Source organism: Artemia sp. Qi Xiang Cuo, chromosome 11 (genome assembly GCF_049724085.1).
Source record: "Artemia sp. Qi Xiang Cuo chromosome 11, ASM4972408v1, whole genome shotgun sequence".
NCBI lineage: Eukaryota > Metazoa > Arthropoda > Branchiopoda > Anostraca > Artemiidae > Artemia > Artemia sp. Qi Xiang Cuo.
This window is the reverse complement of record NC_142804.1, coordinates 62961521-62980136: the sequence shown is the minus strand read 5'-3', so window position 1 is coordinate 62980136 and position 18616 is coordinate 62961521. Positions and strand designations below refer to the sequence as shown.

Sequence of the window (18616 nt, the reverse complement as noted above, 5' to 3'; positions counted from 1 at the left end):
TATTTCAAGTCGTCCCCGTGATTAAAAGGAAAAATATAGAATAAAAAAAAAAACAATTGAAATCAACAATTTAAGAAAAGAAGTCTGCCTTTTTGTTAACTAATATGGAGGGTTCGATCAAAATGTATATGTTTTTTCTTTTCTGAAGACACCTTTTAGCGATATGGTTGAAATATTTCAATAGTAGGCAGTCAACATAACTGTTTTGTAGAAGCAATTACACAAAATTGAAATAGTCATCCAATTTAGCATTGATGAATAAGTAAAGAAAATTCATATTATTAGCTACAATAAGTCTTTTGATATAGATTAAGCATAAAAGCATTATTTAAAAATTTAGGATATTCAGATAAGTTAACAGGACGCTCAATTCCAACTACACATTTTTTGGGGGGGTCGCTTGGAGGTCGACAGTTGTTTGGGGGTCGACATGATTTAATAGAAATATATTCGTCATATTTCGTCAAGTAACTGATGACGCTGCTAAGCTTACACGAAAAGAAGAAGAATATTGTAAAAGCAGGATGTACTAGTGACTAGGCACGTGATTGATGTGGGGGAGATGTTTCGCGCTGAAACTCTTGTAAAGTCTAAAGACTTGTATTTTTTCCCAATAAAGTGTTTGTATTTTCCGTATTATCCACGTTTTTTTAATCCCCCCCTCCAAGTCTTCTGCCTTTCTCCTAAGTACATTCTTACATAAATGTCCGCCAGTGATATAGCTGCCGGCCTTATAAAGCGACATAACCTTTCTCTTAAATGCACATAGCATGACTCAATAGAGATTGAAATGCTTATCATACTTTGTTAGTTTCTGTGAGGGAGAAAAATTATCGTCTCTCTTTTCATAATCGATAGCCTACACGTGGCAGGGAAATTCCTAAGATTCTTAACTTCAACCGAACGTGCCATTGGTAAAAGAACGACATCAACTAGCTCGTGGTAAGGAATTACAAGTAAAGGATGGCATGTGTCTATAGTAACTGTAATTCTAAGAGATAGAATTTTGAAATAATAAATGAATCAAAAGAATATAATTTTTTCGATGATTTCACATATGGAGTCATCACGTCACGTATGGAATTACCATTTAATTGAAAAAATTGAAAATTAACCATAAAAAATACTTGCCGTAGAGAATTCGTGCAATTTAAGAAAAGAGGGAAACGATCCCTAAATGAACACAATTTTTATGAAAATTACAGAATCGTATTCAGCATGTCCAAGAACCCTATAGCGAAGTTTCAAAGGTCCTATGCGCAAATCACTGAATTTGGCATTTTTTTCGATAGATTTGATAATGTGTACGTGTTTTTTTTGTTCCTTTTTTCCTCTGAGGGGTGATCATATCGAAGTAGGTGTTGTAGAACATAAAGAAAGGGCTCATTCAAATGGAAATCAAAATTTGTAGTGCCCTTTTTATTTAACAGAAAGAGTTTGAGAGATCAAAGCGCCAATTTCTGCAATTTTGTGCAGCAAATTAAATTTCGGGGCCCAAACAAGGTCATAATATTACCAGGTTGAAACTTTTAAAGATTCCCAAACGGCTTAGGATTCTTTACGAGGTATGGATTTAAGCCTTCAGATTTCAGATGTTACAACAGTAAAGTGCCAGTTTATGCCATTTTGTGTCGCAAAACCCAAATTTTGGCCCAAACGGGCCCAAAATGCATGGATCGAAAGAATGAGATAGTAAATTGACTTAGAATTGTCGAAAATTGGCTATGTCACATTATCACATGGTACATCGTTTGTCCATAAACATACACATCCCTACACGTCCCTAAACATACACACAGTCTATACAAATATAGAACACAGTATCACTAACGGTCTACCGTATTGCATTACTGCACAACAGCTGTTGGGGTAGGGTGGAAGGTCAGTTTATCTTTGTAGGAGGAAGGGGTGGCCGAACCCTTGAAAAGGCAACAAATAAGAGGTCCAATAGGGATAGGTCCCTCTATTAGACAGTGAAAAACAGATACAAAAGTTACTGCATATTCCGAACACATACGTCAGTGATCGTCATCAGCAGCCGATGATGGCTTCTGAAAAAAATGCCGACGTTGAAAAAGGAAATTTTAGAGCTAAGTGTCTCAACTTTTTAAAGCTTCCAATAAATGCAGATAAGACCTTTGGCACCCCTTCATTTGGAAAATATACATGGACTAAGCTTTTAATATGGATCCTATAGATGAATGCCTCCCCTATGATTCCAGAAATATTTTTAGTGTAAAGCAATAATTCCTTTTACTTGAGACTATTAGGTCACTGGGGAGATTCCTCAATAAAAGTATCGATACGTTGAAAATTAATAAAATCCCCACTCTCCACGCTAGAGTTTCACTTCTCCGCCAATACTTCAAGAATGAATGCTATGATAGAAGTGTAAGTTTAAAAAAAAAAAAAAAAATCACAATGGCTTGCTAATGGAATGGTTTATGTTTTAAACAATACAACTTTTAATTCAAATGTTTTGAAAGGTGATCGATGAATTAAACACCTAGAATGAACAACGGGCTATATTTTTGGTATTATAAAATGCTTTCAATTGAGCACTAGTCAAACTTTAGCTTAAAGAGTTGGGGGATGAGAGAGCAGCAGCCCTCCTTATGCACAGAATAATTTCTGTTCGTTTTGAGTTTTAGCAATACTTTCATTTGAGAAACTTTTTATTTCGTTTAATTCCATAAAAACTGAATGATAAACTGACATCTGTTTGGTAGAATTTTCTGGATCAACAGTATTAGTTGAAAAATATTAATTTAGTTTTTATCCTTTCTTGTGAGCAGATGATAAAAATAGAGGTCAAGTAACAAGTCAACTTTGATTTTGATAATTTCGGAGACCACACTGCTTTTCCATGGCGATAAATAAAAGTTCAAACAGGGATAAAATCCTTTTAATAGACAGTGTTTAACAAACAGCGATAGAAAAAAAGGATTTCATCCCTATTTGAACTTTTATTTATCAACTTTGATTAGAAATTGCAACAACCGACTTTTTTGTTATGTATTTGAATCATGACAAAATGATTCCAAGCGATTGGTACTTGACCAAAAACCTAAAACATTTATGGTAAAAGAGGGACAAAAAAAAAAAAATTTAACGGTAAAAAAAAAAAAAAATAGTAAGAGAATAATCCACAATAGGAAAGAACCGCTTCCTTTTTTGACACAGTGCCGATCGCTGAAAATCCAATGATAATGTTAATGTACTTTCCAGAATTTTTTTAATGTTTCCTTCAAATGGACCCTATCACCCTCAGTCCCGTTCTGTTTGAGGATAGGATCGTTTAAAGGGTGTTAAGGGGGTTCGATACCATAAAGAATCGCCCTATCTCGTCCATTATAAACTTCTAGTCTGCGTGACCACACTATTTAGAGTTGATTGGGCGGTCTTGCCATAACTTGTAGAGATTGGATAAGCGATCTGTATAGAGGGCAAAAAACTAAAACCCGACATCTACTTTCCCTGAAATCCTAGAAAAACATTGTTACTTCGCTTGTTTTGTTGTGGAGATAGTGATGTTTAATTTTAGGGAAACTTGTATCATTAGAAACTATAAATTTTGTTTTTTCGATCAAACAGAGTGGACTTTTCTTTTAAAAATTCAGGAAAGGGTTGTCCCTAAAAACGTTCTAGTATACCAGCTTGAAATATACCCAAAATCACCTCAAAAGAAATGTCATTTGATCAATTTGACTGCTCGTCGAATTTTCTGTGGTGCAACCCGCTTTCATTGAAAACTTTACCAATAGAATTCCATTGTCATTTCAATCAAATTCTCTGATCAAATCACAAATTCTCAATAGGTTTCAATTATAAGTAGTCCCCTGGGATAATTCGCTAATAGACCCTTTGCCTTTGAGACAGTCAGCCGACGTTGAGGCTCACAAAATGATGTTTACGGTATCGAATCCTCTTAAAAAGTGTATCATATTATCGCTTATACTCAAGGTGAGGGAAGATGGGTGTGAGGTTATGAGGGAGGGGAAACAACGCTACTCCTTTCTTCACGACTCGAGCAGCGTTTCCCTTTGTAAATGATAGCCTTCGCTTTCGCTATTGACAGTATAGTGGTAATATATAAAGTGGCCGTATATTTATCCATCAGGGGAGGGGAGTATCTTCTTTTAATACATTACTACAAATATACGCTAACTTATAGTTTTGTCAATTGCTGAAAATCCTTGGGTGTCGGAAAAATGGAATCGAATCCCAGATATCATTAATAAGAAAGAGTGAGAATCTACCACCTATGCTTATTCAATACTTATGTGCTGTGAATGCACTGTCTTTTATCAGATTAAAGAAAATATTTCTTCTGTCGTGTGAACGGAAGTTGATGAGAATAAAAGAGTTTACTCTCCAAGGATTTCTAAGATTTGAAAAAATACCTATTCCCTGAGCAGCCTTCAAGTTTTTTCCATCTCAATTTTCTTTAGAGTTTTCCTGCCTCTTAAGGGAATTGCATAAGGGTAAAAGATACTATTCAAAAATGTCCAATGTATGTCTTTATATGTTTTTGAAATAGGTTTTATGAAGGACGTTGGGGGACCGGTGAAGAAAAGTAATTCATCCGTTTCTACTTCTGTTGGTGTGTCCGTGTCAGATAAAAGAGAGTCCAATACCGTTAGACCTTTAGAAAAGAAGAAGACGGTGACAGAGATATTTAACTTTGCTGGAGAAGAAATCAAGTAAGTTCTGTCTTTATGTAACCTATAGTTATTTTTATGGAAGGGTGTGGGGGAGAAATAGAAACAAATTGTTAGTGTGTTTAAACCACTTAACCTCTAAAAGTAGCCTTTTGTAAAACCCCTAAAATATTTAAAACTAAAATTCTGTCTCTCTAAAGTATTGACTTCAAAGAAGCCGAATGGTCTCAAATAACAGCATCAAATGTGTCAAAATGGCAAATAAGAAAAAAAAACTGTTTAAAATATACTGTTTGGACTAACTTTGATGGGTGCTAGGTGGGCTGCAACCCCTTTCTTGTTAGGCTGAAACACTTCCGAGTCTCATACTGTTGTCTCTTGGACGATGTTCGTGCTTTTGATTAATTTTTTGTCTTTTGATGACTTTTCTTTCTTTTTGTAACTCTGCTTTTGTGAAATAGTGGGCGAAAATAAACTATTATTCAGACAGGACACTTGGGTACTAGTTTGAGACTTACTAAAGATGCTAAAATTTGAAGCCATAAGTTGGTAAAACCGTGCAGATAACCAATGATGACTAAGCAAGGCCAACTTGGCATGCAATCTCTTCAATGATCAGAATCTGGATGTAGTCCCTGTCTAAAGGCCGCCAGTCATTATCAGAGGCCATATATTTAATAGAGGAGATAGAAGCCATCCTTTCGGTGTTTTATTAACTAATTACTGAAGTGGTCTGAAAAAAAAATGTGATTTTTTAAAACAAAAATAACATTTTGTCTTTCTTTATGTGTATTGTTTTCAAATTTAATCCAATATGATCAGGCCTCTTATCTAATTTAAGACAACCTGTCCGCATATCTAATGAAAACTGAAATTGCCGACAGGCAAAATCAAATGCTAATCAAAGAATATTTGTCCTATCCAATTGGTGAATTGTCTTCCGTGGATTTCTGGCTGATTTTTTGATTCATTATCTTTTCTTGTCAGATTTAATTCGAAAGGTTATATTTTTTTTTTTTTTTTTTTTTTTTTTTTTTTTTTTTTTTTTTTTGGACCACTGAGGACGACTTGGTGGAGGTCCTTGTCGAAATACTTGTTTGTTTTTCGTCTTCGTATTTTGCTACTGGCTGACAGAATCCTCATTGTCTCACCTATTTGATTTTTTTTCATTTATTATACTCTTTCCTTTCTTGGTTTCGTACGTCGTCCACAGTCTGAAACTCCCTGAATACTTTGATTTTAAGCATGTCCACATTTCTTTATAAAGCTGGGGCAGAGGGTTGCAGGGTCCGAAGCTCGCTCTTGTTTGCCTTTGTTTCAAAAAGGTAAGCTGTACCATTTCCACCTTTCAATTAAAACAACGAACCATTTCTAAATCCTTTAAACTCCTCAATCATGTTTTTTAATTGTTTAAACAATAATGACATACTTGCCTTTCTTAAAGTGAATTTTTTTCAACTAGAGCTATCAGGCTTCTCAATAAAATTTGTCTCAAGATATTGGAGGGGGAGTGGGCCCAAGGAGCCAACCTTGGGCTCTTCAGTCTTGCAGTTTGAAACTTGAATTGCTGGTTTCAGCAAGGTGTAACATGCCAACCTTTCTATATAATAATGGGAAAGGCGCTGAAGAGGGCAACGGCCCGCGCTTGTTTCATTTTGGTTTTGAAAAGGTAAGGTGTAACATATCCACCTTTCTATTGAAGTAAAAAAAACGTGACCAAAACCGTCAAGCTCCTGAGTCAAGCTTCTTCAGCCTCTAAACAACAGTGATATATATATATATATATATATATATATATATATATATATATATATATATATAATATATATATATATATATATATATATATATATATATATATATATATATATATATATATATATATATATATATATATATATATATATATATATATATATATATATATATATATATATATATATATATATATATATATATATATATATATATATATATATATATATATATATATATATATATATATATATATATATATATATATATATTTTTTTTTTTTTTTAAATGTATTGTTCTCAACTTTGTTAAAATTGTCACGCTTCTCAGTCAAATTGGTCTTAAAACAGAGAGGGCCAAAGAGTATCACTTTAGGCCATTGCTCATACACTTTGAAGCTCCTTGAATGACTCTGATTTGAACAAGAAATAATATAAGATCTTGCACCTAAAGTTATCACAAGTTGCTCTCAAAACATTGGAGTGGGAGTAGGTCCTAAAGCCTCCCTATGGGCCCTTGGTCCTGTAGTTTAAAACTCCCTAATTGACCTTGATTTTAACGAAGTTTTCATCTTTATATGAAAAATGGGGGAGGTGGCTCAAGGGGGCAAAATCCCGCATTCGTTTTTTGGTTTCAAAAAGGTAAGCTATAACACGTCCCCCTTTCAATTGAAACAACAAACCATTACCAAAGTCATCATGCTTTTCAGCCAAACTGGCATTGAAATTAATTACCGATAATTAATTACCTTGAAATTAATTAACTATAACTGAAATTAGGTTTTACTCACTCAGCTCTTGAAGCTTTGGTTCAGATTAATACGGAATCTTCGCGGCTAGATTACGCTCACCTGTCTCTTGCTATCAGTTTATTTGACTTTTAAGGAACTAGGTTTGGTGCTTAGTACCCTAGAAAAAGTTGGGTGCTTAGAAATATTTTTGCTGTGACTATATTTCTTCTTGTGACGCCACTGCTGATTTGCCATATTCATCTGTTGGTATTAATTACATTTTGTTCTTAAATTATTTCAAAAAGACACCTGAAAGTTTTAGAAAGAGAAAAAAAAAAAAAAAAAAAAAAAAAATCAACCTTTGATATTGATCGGTAAATAAATAAAAAGTGTCTCATCATTTCGTTCATAGGTAAGAGGATTGTCCCCCCACCTTTTATCATATCAAGTTGTCAGACCTGAAATGCTTTGATATTCCCTACTGAAACAAGGAGTGGTATTGGTCCCGAAACATCGAAATGAGATTATTACATTTCTCTTTTCATCATAGAAACGAAATGATCTATTTGGTAAACTAGGGTCTTTTTCCAGGGTAACAAAGGAAATCAGCAGTGAGGTACAAGTCAGTTCTTCCCCTGGGAACACTGAAGGGAAACGACCTCTGCCGAAAACAGGAGGCTTAGCGGCAATTGCTGGGATGCTGGGAAAAGGGAAAAAAATAACTACGTTAGAAAAAACTAAATTAGATTGGGATAGCTTCAAGAAAGAGGAGAACATTGAAGAGGAATTGAAAACTTTCAATCAAGGAAAACACGGGTTTGTCTTTTTTTATTATTATTATTTTTATGTTTTTTTTTAGTTCTTCTGTATAAAAAAAAGTCTAAAAAAAGTAAAGACTATTTTTCTTTAAAAATTGAAATTCAGTATTGTCCTTAAAAATTAAATTCAAAGTATTTGTCTTTAAAAATTAAATTTCAATTAAGAAAAAACACTTTTTTTTTGTTGAAGATTATCTTTGAGAAGCAGCGTGCAAAAATATTTTTTTTTTAGTAATTCCATTCATTAATTGATGATATACTAATAGGGTCTTATCCAGGATTTTTTTTTCCTGGATACGACGGGTTGGTAGAGTCCACAAAAAAAATCTTCCCGTGGACATGTATCGCATGTATTTTTGTTACTTCCGTATGCATAAGATCGAAATGCCGAGGGGAGAGGGGCCAGACTAGGTACCCCCCCCCCTCTATAGATACGGCCATGCTAATAGCCTTGCCAACTGTCATTTCTTATACTTAACATTGTCGTAACTCTATCAATAGAAGCTTGTTAATGGCTGTCAGGAGATTACCTCTAATAGAGTGGCCTCTGCTAATCCACATACCGACTGACCTTATAATGAAGTTTTTTGTGCTTATAAGCTTCCTTGTAAAAGTGGTCATTAGGAGCAAAGTTGCGACGAGTTATTTTATCCGCCTGAGCTCTGGCAGGGCTTATACCTGAGATATTTCTCAGAGTAGGAAGATTTCCAATATTAAAATGTACTCCTTATGAATAACTATAAAATGTATTTCTATGAATGGCCCTTTCGCCACTGAAGGGATTAGGCTGGATGAAATCATAGGTATATTATATGCATTTTGATGGTTTTCTGTTAGAATTTTTTTTTTTTTTAGATTCGGGCTGCCATCAATTGTTTTACAATACGCTTGATGTTAGACTTGGGGTTAAGACAATTATCAGATCTCTGGCTGTTTAGCCGGTAGATCGGACTAGAAGGTGCACTCTATGGAGGATTCACACAAACCGAGTTTCATATTTTTCTTCAGGCTACGAACTCTGTCATAGACTGAGTTTGAGACTGAGTCTTCAAAAAATTCAGTTTAAGAAAATTGAACCAGTGCATTTTTTCTCCGGCATAAAATTAAATAGAATAAAAGTAAATTAAGTGATGATTCAAATATCCATACAATTCAACTTTCTTATAGGTAGTGGAAATGTGGCAAGGTTAATAGTTGATCGTTTATGTTGCGGGGGGTGCTGCAATAGCTGAATTTTCAGAAACAGATGACGCCAGCCATCATTTTTACTGTACTTCTAAGTTTTAAAATATAATTTAAGCGGCTTCAAGCTAATGCAATTCAAACTTCAAGCAATTGGAAGAAGGATTGGAAGATGCCAGAATTAGGACATGCTAGGCCACATTTCACGGATGAAGGATAATAGATTACCAAAGATTGTTATTTTTGGCCATCCATCTGGGGTCAGACAAAAAACATGTCGTTCCTGAATGGCCTTGGAAGAAGCCTCAAAAAGGACTTGCTAGGGCGCATCTACGGATGAAGGATAATAGATTACCAAAGATTGTTGTTTTGGCTATCCATTTGGGGCCAGACAAAACACATGTTGTTCCTGAATAGGGTTGGAAAAGGCCAGAAGAGGGTCATGCTATGCCGCATTTCACGGATGAAGGATAATAGATTACCAAAGATTGTTGTATTCGGCTATCCATCTAGGGCCAGACAAAAAACATGTTGTTCCTGAATAGGGTTGGAAGAGACTACAAGAAGGACTTGCCAGGCCGTATTCGACGGATGAAGGATAATAGATTGACAAAGATTTGTTACTTTTGGCTATATTCCTGAATAGGATTGAAAGATGCCAGAAGTAGGACTTGCTAGGCCACATTTCACGGATGAAGGATAATAGATTACCAAAGATTGTTATTTTTGGCCATCCATCTGGGGTCAGACAAAAAACATGTCGTTCCTGAATGGCCTTGGAAGAAGCCTCAAGAAGGACTTGCTAGGCCGCATCTACGGATGAAGGATAATAGATTACCAAAGATTGTTGTTTTTGGCTATCCATCTGGGGCCAGACAAAACACATGTTGTTCCTGAATAGTGTTGGAAGAGGCCAATAAAAGGACTTGCTAGGCTGTATGTTATGGATGAAGGATAATAGATTGACAAAGATTGTTGCTTTTGGCTTTGTTCCTGAATAAGGTTGGAAGAGGCCAGAAGAAGGACGCGCTAGGCCACATTTCACGGATGAATTATAATAGATTACCGAAGATCGTTGTTTTCGGCTATCCATCTGGGACTTTTGGCTGAAGAAGAGGCCAGAAAAAGGACATGCTAGGCCACATTTCACTGATGAAGGATAATAGATTACCAAAGTTTGTTGTTTTTGGTTATCCATCTGGGGCCAGACAGAAAACATTTTGTTCCTGAACAGGGTTGGAAGAGGCCACAAGAAGGACTTGCTAGTTCGTATTTTACGGATGAAGGATAATAGATTTACAAAAATTGTTGTTTTTGGCTATCCATCTGGGGCCAGACAAAAAACATGTTGTTCCTGAATAGGGTTGGAAGAAGCCACAAGAAGGACTTGCTTGGCCTTATTTTACGGATGAAGGATAATATATGAACAAATAATGTTGATTTTGGCTATGTTTCTAAATAGGTTTGGAAGAAGCAAATGCTAGGCCACATTTCACGGATGAAGGATAATAGGTTACCAAAGATTGTTGTTTTTGGCTATCCATCTGGGGCCAGACAAAAAAATATGTTGTTCCTGAATAGGGTTGGAAGAGGCCACAAGACGGACTTGCTAGGCCGTATTTTACGGCTGAAGGATCATAGATTCCCAAAAATTGTTGTTTTTGGCTATCCATCTAGTGCCAGACAAAATACATATTGTTACTGAATAGGGTTGGAAGAAGCCACAAGTAGGACTCGTTAGGCCACATTTTACGGATGAAGGTTAATAGATTACTGAAGATTGTTGTTCTTGGATATCCATCTGGGGCCAGACAAAAAACATGTTGTTCCTGAATAGGGTTGGAAGAGGCCACAAGACGGACTTGCTAGGCCGTATTTTACGGATGAAGGATGATAGATTGCCAAAGATTGTTGCTTTTGGCTATCCATTTCGAGCCAGATTAAAAACATGTTGTTCCTGAATAGGGTTGGAAGAGGCCACAAGAAGGACTTGCTAGGCCGCATCTACGAATGAAGGATTATAGATTACCAAAGATTGTTGTTTTTGGCTATCTATGTGGGGTCAGACAAAAAATTTGTTGTTCCTGAATAGGGTTGGAATAGACCACAAGAAGAACTGGCTAGGCTGCATCTACGGATGAAGGATAAAAGATTACCAAATATTGTTTTTTTGGCTATCCATCTGGGGCCAGGCCAAAACATGCTGTTCCTGAACAGGATTGGAAGAGGCCAAAAAAAGGACTTGCTCGGTCGCATCTACGGATGAAGGATTATAGATTACCAAGGATTGTTGTTTTTGGCTATCCATATGGGGCTAGACATAAACATGTTGTTCCTCAATAGGGTTGGGAGGGACCACAAGAAGGACTTAATAGTTCTTATTTTAAGGATGAAGGATAATAGATTGAGAAAAATTGTTGCTTTTGGCTATCCATATGGGGCCAGACAGAAAACATGTTGTTCCTGAATAGGGTCGGAAGAGGCCACAAGAAGGACTTGCTAGTTCGTATTTTACGGATGAAGGATAATAGATTGACAAAAATTGTTGTTTTTGGCTATCCATCTGGGGCCAGACAAAAAACATGTTGTTCCTGAATAGGGTTGGAAGAAGCCACAAGACGGACCTGCTAGGCCGTATTTTACGGATGAAGGATAATAGATTGACAAAAGATTGTTGCTTTTGGCTATTCATTTGGAGCCATATAAAAAATATGTTGTTCCTCAATAGAGTTGGAAGAGACCCGAAGAAGGACATGCTAGGCCGCATTTCATGGACTAAGGATAATAGATTACCAAAAATTGTTGTTTTTGGCTATCCATCTGGGGCCAGACAAAAAACATGTTGTTCCTGAATAGGGCTTGAAGAGGCCACAAGAAGGACTTGCTAGGCCGTATTTTATGGATAAAGGATTATAGATTGACAATGATTGTTGCTTTTGGCTATGTTCCTGAATAGGATTGGAAGAGGCCAGAAGAAGGACATGCTAGGCCACATTTTACGGATAAAGGATAATAGATTACCAAAGATTGTTGTTTTTGGCTATCCATATGGGGCCAGACAGAAACATGTAGTTCCTGAATAGGCCTGGAAGAGTCCTCAAGAAGGACTTGCTAGGCCGCATCTACGGATGAAGGATTATAGATTACCAAATATTGTTGTTTTTGGCTAGCCATCTGGGGCTTTTAGCTGAAGAAGAGGCCAAAAGAAGGACATGCTAGGCCACATGTTACGGATGAAGGATAATATATTACCAAGAACTGTTGTTTTTTACTATCCATCTGGGGCCAGACAAAAAACATGTTGTTCCTGAATAGAGTTGAAGAGGCCAAAAGAAGGACTTGCTAGTTCGTATTTTACGGATGAAGGATAATGGATTGACAAAAATTGTTGCTATAGGCTATCCATGTAGGGTCAGACAAAAAAACATGTTGTTGCTGAATAGGATTGGAAGAGGCCACAAGAAGGACTTGCTTGGCCTTATTTTACGGATGAAGGATAATAGATGAACAAATATTGTTGATTTTGGCTATGTTTCTGAATAGGGTTGGAAGAAGCACATGCTAGGCCACATTTCACGGATGAAGGATAATAGGTGACCAAAGATTGTTGTTTTTGGCTATCCATCTGGGGCCAGACAAAAAAAACATGTTGTTCCTGAATAGGGTTGGAAGAGGCCACAAGACGGACTTGCTAGGCCGTATTTTACGGCTGAAGGATAATAGATTACCAAAAATTGTTGTTTTTGGCTATCCATCTTGGGCCAGACAAAATACATATTGTCACTGAATAGGGTTGGAAGAAGCCACAAGGAGGACTCGTTAGGCCACATTTTACGGATGAAGGTTAATAGATTACTGAAGATTGTTGTTCTTGGATATCCATCTGGGGCCAGACAAAAAACATGTTGTTCCTGAATAGGGTTGGAAGAGGCCACAAGACGGACTTGCTAGGCCGTATTTTACGGATGAAGGATGATAGATTGCCAAAGATTGTTGCTTTTGGCTATCCATTTGCAGCCAGATTAAAAACATGTTGTTCCTGAATAGGGTTGGAAGAGGCCACAAGAAGGACTTGCTAGGCCACGTCTACGGATGAAGGATTATAGATTACCATAGATTGTTGTTTTTGGCTATCCATGTGGGGTCAGACAAAAAATTTGTTGTTCCTGAATAGGGTTGGAATAGACCACAAGAAGAACTGGCTAGGCTGCATCTACGGATGAAGGATAATAGATTACCAAAGATTTTTTTTTGGCTATCCATCTAGGGCTAGGCCAAAAACATGTTGTTCCTGAATAGGATTGGAAGAGGCCAAAAAAAGGACTTGCTCGGCCTCATCTACGGATGAAGGATTATAGATTACCAAGGATTGTTGTTTTTGGCTATCCATCTGGGGCTGGACAAAAACATCATGTTCCTGAATAGGGTTGGGAGAGGCCACAAGAAGGACTTAATAGTTCTTATTATAAGGATGAAGGATAATACATTGACAAAAATTGTTGCTTTTGGCTATCCATCTTGGGCCAGACAAAAAACTTGTTGTTGCTGAATAGGGTTGGAAGAGGCCACAAGAAGGACTTGCTAGGCCGCGTTTTATGGATGGAGGATAACAGATTGACAAAGATTACTGCTTTTGGGTATGTTCCTGAATAGTCTTGGAAGGGTCCTTAAGAAGGACTTGCTTGGCCGCATCTACGGATAGAGGATTATAGATTACCAAAGATTGTTGTTTTTGTCTATCCATCTGGGGCCAGACAAAAACATGTTGTTCCTGAAAAGGGTTGTAAGAGGCCACAAGAAGGACTTGCTAGGCTGTATTTTATGGATAAATGATAATAGATTACCAAAGGTTGTTGTCTTTGACTATCCATCCGGGGCCAAATAAAAAACGTGAAGTTTGGGAGAAGCCACAAGAAAGGACTATATGGAAATGGAAATTACATGAGAGGGGGTAAAGACTGAAAATCTGAATAGGTTGAGGGGGAAGAGGAGCCTACGCAGCTGGGTTTGCCTCAGGTGGCTTGGCGCTACAGTGAGTTTTCAGTAAAAGAAGAACAAAGATACTCCAGAGCCATTGCTGGTGCATAGGGCGTCAAATTGACGTTTCAATTGCTGGGTTTGTTACAGGGACAAATAGAAAACTTGTTAATCAACCTTGTTGCGGCGGGGAAGAGTTTTGGTACTAATATGCATATAGTTTGGCTTAGAGTCTGCTATAATATATCAAGGTAAAGTGCAAATTCTGGGGACTTTAAAATTTATAATGTCTAAAACTGTCCTAGGTGTAGATTATAAAGATGCCTTGACATTCCGATAAAAATATTAGTGAAATTACCTAATTTTTGGAGGTTTTAAAAGTACAGGGTGCAAGAATATATTTCAAAATTTATGTAAAAAAAAAGTCGCTTAGAATTTGAGGGCAGAGGATTTTGAGGGCTCAGGAAATTGAGGGCAGAGGATTGATATTAGGCAATGAAAAGTGTCGCTCAAGTGGGATAATTTCACTCGCCTGAAATTATTATTAAAAAAGATGGTTTTTGCAGTAAAAATCATACAAGTAGAATAGCCAAGGCACAGGGTGTTTTTCGCAGTTGAAAAAGTTTGTAAGAATAGGAAATTAAGTCTTCGAACTAAGATTGGAATATTGGAAGCCACAGTGATGACAGAGGTCAGGTGTGGCTAGGAAACTTAGGTAAGATTAAGTAACAACGGCTGAAAACCTGTTTTTTTTTGCTAAGAAAAAGTTAGTGGTTTGGTGGCAGGTACCAGGCTAATAAGATAGTGCAGGTGTGAAGGTAGCATGCCCATAAAAGAGACACCACATAATCTTGGCTGTTTTCCCCAGACTTTGAAATTTTACAAGTGACTCTTGGGTATCTGTTAAACTATCACTGGCAGCCCTGTATCAATCAAACAGTCTAAAGAGTGACGCACTTTTTATTGGCTTTTTTACTTATTACTGAGGTGTGATCAATATTATTTACTTACTCCTTCAGTAGATGCCATGACTAATTCAAGTTGTTGCTTTAAGGAATGAGAACTGTCAACAGTTAATTGAAGTCTACTATTAACTTTTTTCTTAATCATATAAGAGGAAGAAAGGAAATTGTTAGGCTAAACTTAGATAATAATAAGAAGAATGGACTTTTCTTGTAGAGAAAAAAGGAAAATTATTTAGCCGGATCGGCCTACATTTTACTACAGTTTTTTTTTGTCTTATCACCGTATCTAGGCTATAGCAAGTCAAAAGCTGTCGTGTAAAATAATTGTGAAATTGCAAAGGTTTAGATTTCACCGAAACTGATTTCTTAATGGATCGATTTTCATTTTTTTTTCCCTTCTAAATAATGAAAAAAAAAATATATGTTTATTCCAGATATTCCATTTTGATAACATTTTGATAAAACAAACCGATATTAGACTTAATAAACAAAGAAACAAATAATGCGCTTATAATGTACCAAGAATAAAACTCATATTCAATTCAAACTCAATATTCAACTCAAACTCAAAACGAAGTCCGATGACAACCTTTACTTTCTGGATGCTTTGTTTTGGATGTTTTCTTTGAAGGGGATAACAAAAAAACTTCACAAAACACATCAAAATTTGCTTATTTTGCATTTTCATAGCTTTTTTTATGAGTAGAATTTATCTGAAACCCGGTAAACCCTTCCAGGGGCATCGTTTGGGGGGGGGGGGCAAGGGGAGGGGGAGTTTCCCCCAATAATGTGGAGAAAAAAATTGTTGTATATCCCATGCCCCTTGACTATCTGGAAATGGACGACCCCTCTTCCATCAAAATAAAAAAGTTTTGTAAAAATTACGGAATCAAAACAAAAATTTTAGTTTTTCTGCTGTTTGCACAATACATTTTATGTTTATGCTGCTTTTTGAAATTAACGCCGCCAATATTTCAAATTTGCCCGTAATCGATATGTTTAAAAGAGGTGAAAACAGTAGTATGAGCTTGTAAGTATGGACCTCTCAACTATTTGAGCCAGTTTCCGCTTATTTCTCTATCCAAATAGACGATTTATTACAAGGACATTTCCTAAAACATTTGAAGTCTTTCGGTGGCGATTATAACGTTGTTAAAAATGTGTATCTCCGGTTTTTTTCCCACTTTTTAGGGGTCTTAATATCAGTACGCACAGTATTTTCTCTTTTTTCTTCAAAGGAAACAAATAAATTTTTCGTTTTTTGTAATTTCCTTTCTTAAAAATTATTTGAAATTTTTCTGAAAAATTCTGAAGAAAATTTTAAGAATCTCTTCCTAATGGAAGGAGCGCAATGCTGGCTCGTAAAAACATCCCTTTTTAATTTCATTCCCCCCCAATGAAAATATTATATTCCCCCCCCCCCCGCTTTGAAAATGTATAAATTTGTTGCACAAGGAGGTCATTAGAGTATATATGATACAAATATTAAAAAAAAACTGATGAAAGTAAAGAGCGAAGTTGAAAGTTACAACCGGCAAAAATTGTTATTTGATTTCGATTTGATATCATCTTTGAGGGGTTTCAGGCTCTTTTGAAATTCTCAAAATATTCTAATTGTAAACTACTGATTATTTGAATCTGAATAAAACCTACCACCTTATTTCCAATTTAGTGATAATTAGAAAATACTTGTCACTAGACCGCTATCACTGCAACTATCATATAATGATGTTGCTAGTAAAATTTGAATACCCAGTTTTGCCAATTTTTTGCTTCTTTTTAGGGCCTTCTTTGATGATTACAGAAAAAAAAATTATAGATGGGGGGTTTCTTTTTTTTTTTTGAATTGTTTATTATAAAAAAAAAGTTGGACAAACTCGTAATTATTCCTTTTTCTAATGGCAAGAGCAAAACGATGGTTTGTAATATTTCAATTTTTGAAAATAAAATATTGGGACGAAAGGAGTTAAGGAGTATTTGTTGGAGTGTAAGGAGTGTAAGGGTATTTATACGGCTGCTAGAAAAGAGAGGTTTTGTGTGTGCGACTGCATTAAGGCTGATTGTTTGCCTATCGGAGAAAGAAAGGTACAAAACACATGGCTTATGTTTATGCCTAATATATAATATATATAATATAATATATATTGAAAACCCGTCGTATACAATAAATGTACAATGACAGAGTATACAAAAATACGAAAAGAGGGAACAAAACGATAATAATAACAACAAAAGCAACAACTTCTTAAATAGTATACAAAATAGTACGAAAAGTGAAAACAGAAAGATTGCATACTCAAAGATTACAACAGAAACAACAACTTCTTCGAAAATAGCAACAAGGACAACAACTTTTGAAAGGAGAAAAAAAAAAAAGAAAAAAAAAAGAAAGAAAGAAATAAATAAAAAGGGAAAAAAAAGGGAAAATTAAACAATCAAACTTTCCCACTCATGCTTTAGAATTGCTGGTTTTGTTTGTTGTCGGATAATAAGGGTCTCAACAGCTAGATTTGGGTCCGCTAGGTTATAGCGCCGAATCAGAAAACTATTTTTTGTCCAAGGTTGCAATTTTAGTAGGTACTTTGCAAAACGGAAAAATACAGAGCGGATTTTAGGCTTTTCACGTTTTGCCAATAAATTCCAGAAAGGGGTCACATATAATATAAGTGGCAGCGCGGTAGCGTTGTAAATACTTGCCAGGAGTGGACGGTTAAATCTCAGAGTGGATTTAACAATCAAAGCATAGGAGCTGGATATTCGCCGTTCAAGATGTGAGATCAGGAGGGACCGGGTATGCTGTAATGAGGAACCTATTGGAAGCCCCAGATATACTATTTTATCAACTGGTTTTACTGAGCAATCACCTAGTGTGATATTAGTAGGAGGGTCATTCTTCCAATTATAAAGCAAAACTTCCGACTTTTGGGAGTTAAATCTCAGACCGACTTTCTCGTAGTTGGACTGCAGACATGAGAATATTCCTGAAAGGCGGTTAAGCGTCCGACTGAGATTCAGCGTGTCATCGGCATAGCACACTAGGGAGATGTCAATGGAACTGAGAATGCATAATGAAGGACAGCTGTCTTGAGCGGTCTTTCGGAGCGCCCACACTTCAGTATCGTACTTTACTGTCTTCATCGTAACCTGTAGTATTCTAATGTTGGCTCCCAGACTTGTCTTCCTATTCTTCCTAACTTTTTTTCGACTGAAAAATCAACCTGGGCCTTGGCTATTTTACTTTTAACATCTTCACTGCACCGACCGTCTTTACTAATAATACTAAATAGGTAAATGAAGCTGTTCACTGGATCTATCTCATCGTTACCCAGCATCAACTCTTCACCTTTATGTATAACATTTTTCATCAAGGATGCTCAGATCATTATCATAGTCTAAGTCTAGGAGAGTTTCACTTCCCCATTTGATTACGTGTTCTCCCATTGCCTTTGCTGTGCTCCTTAGGACAAAGTCCATGGAAATGATCCGTATAAATAGGGATAGAACGCAACCCTCATTAACTCCTGATTT

At 36.2% G+C, this 18616-nt stretch overlaps 1 protein-coding gene across 1 annotated transcript in view; it reads left to right on the top strand.

Moving 5' to 3' along the window:
- Window positions 1–18616, top strand: part of LOC148947223 (heterochromatin-stabilizing protein CFDP1-like) — a 98509-nt gene that overhangs the window by 26560 nt on the left and 53333 nt on the right. Inside the window, exons 4-5 of the mRNA XM_089097325.1 lie at window positions 4541–4703; window positions 7738–7962. Of these exons, the coding sequence (XP_088953451.1) occupies window positions 4541–4703; window positions 7738–7962 (388 nt within the window). The remainder of the gene's footprint in view (window positions 1–4540; window positions 4704–7737; window positions 7963–18616) is intronic.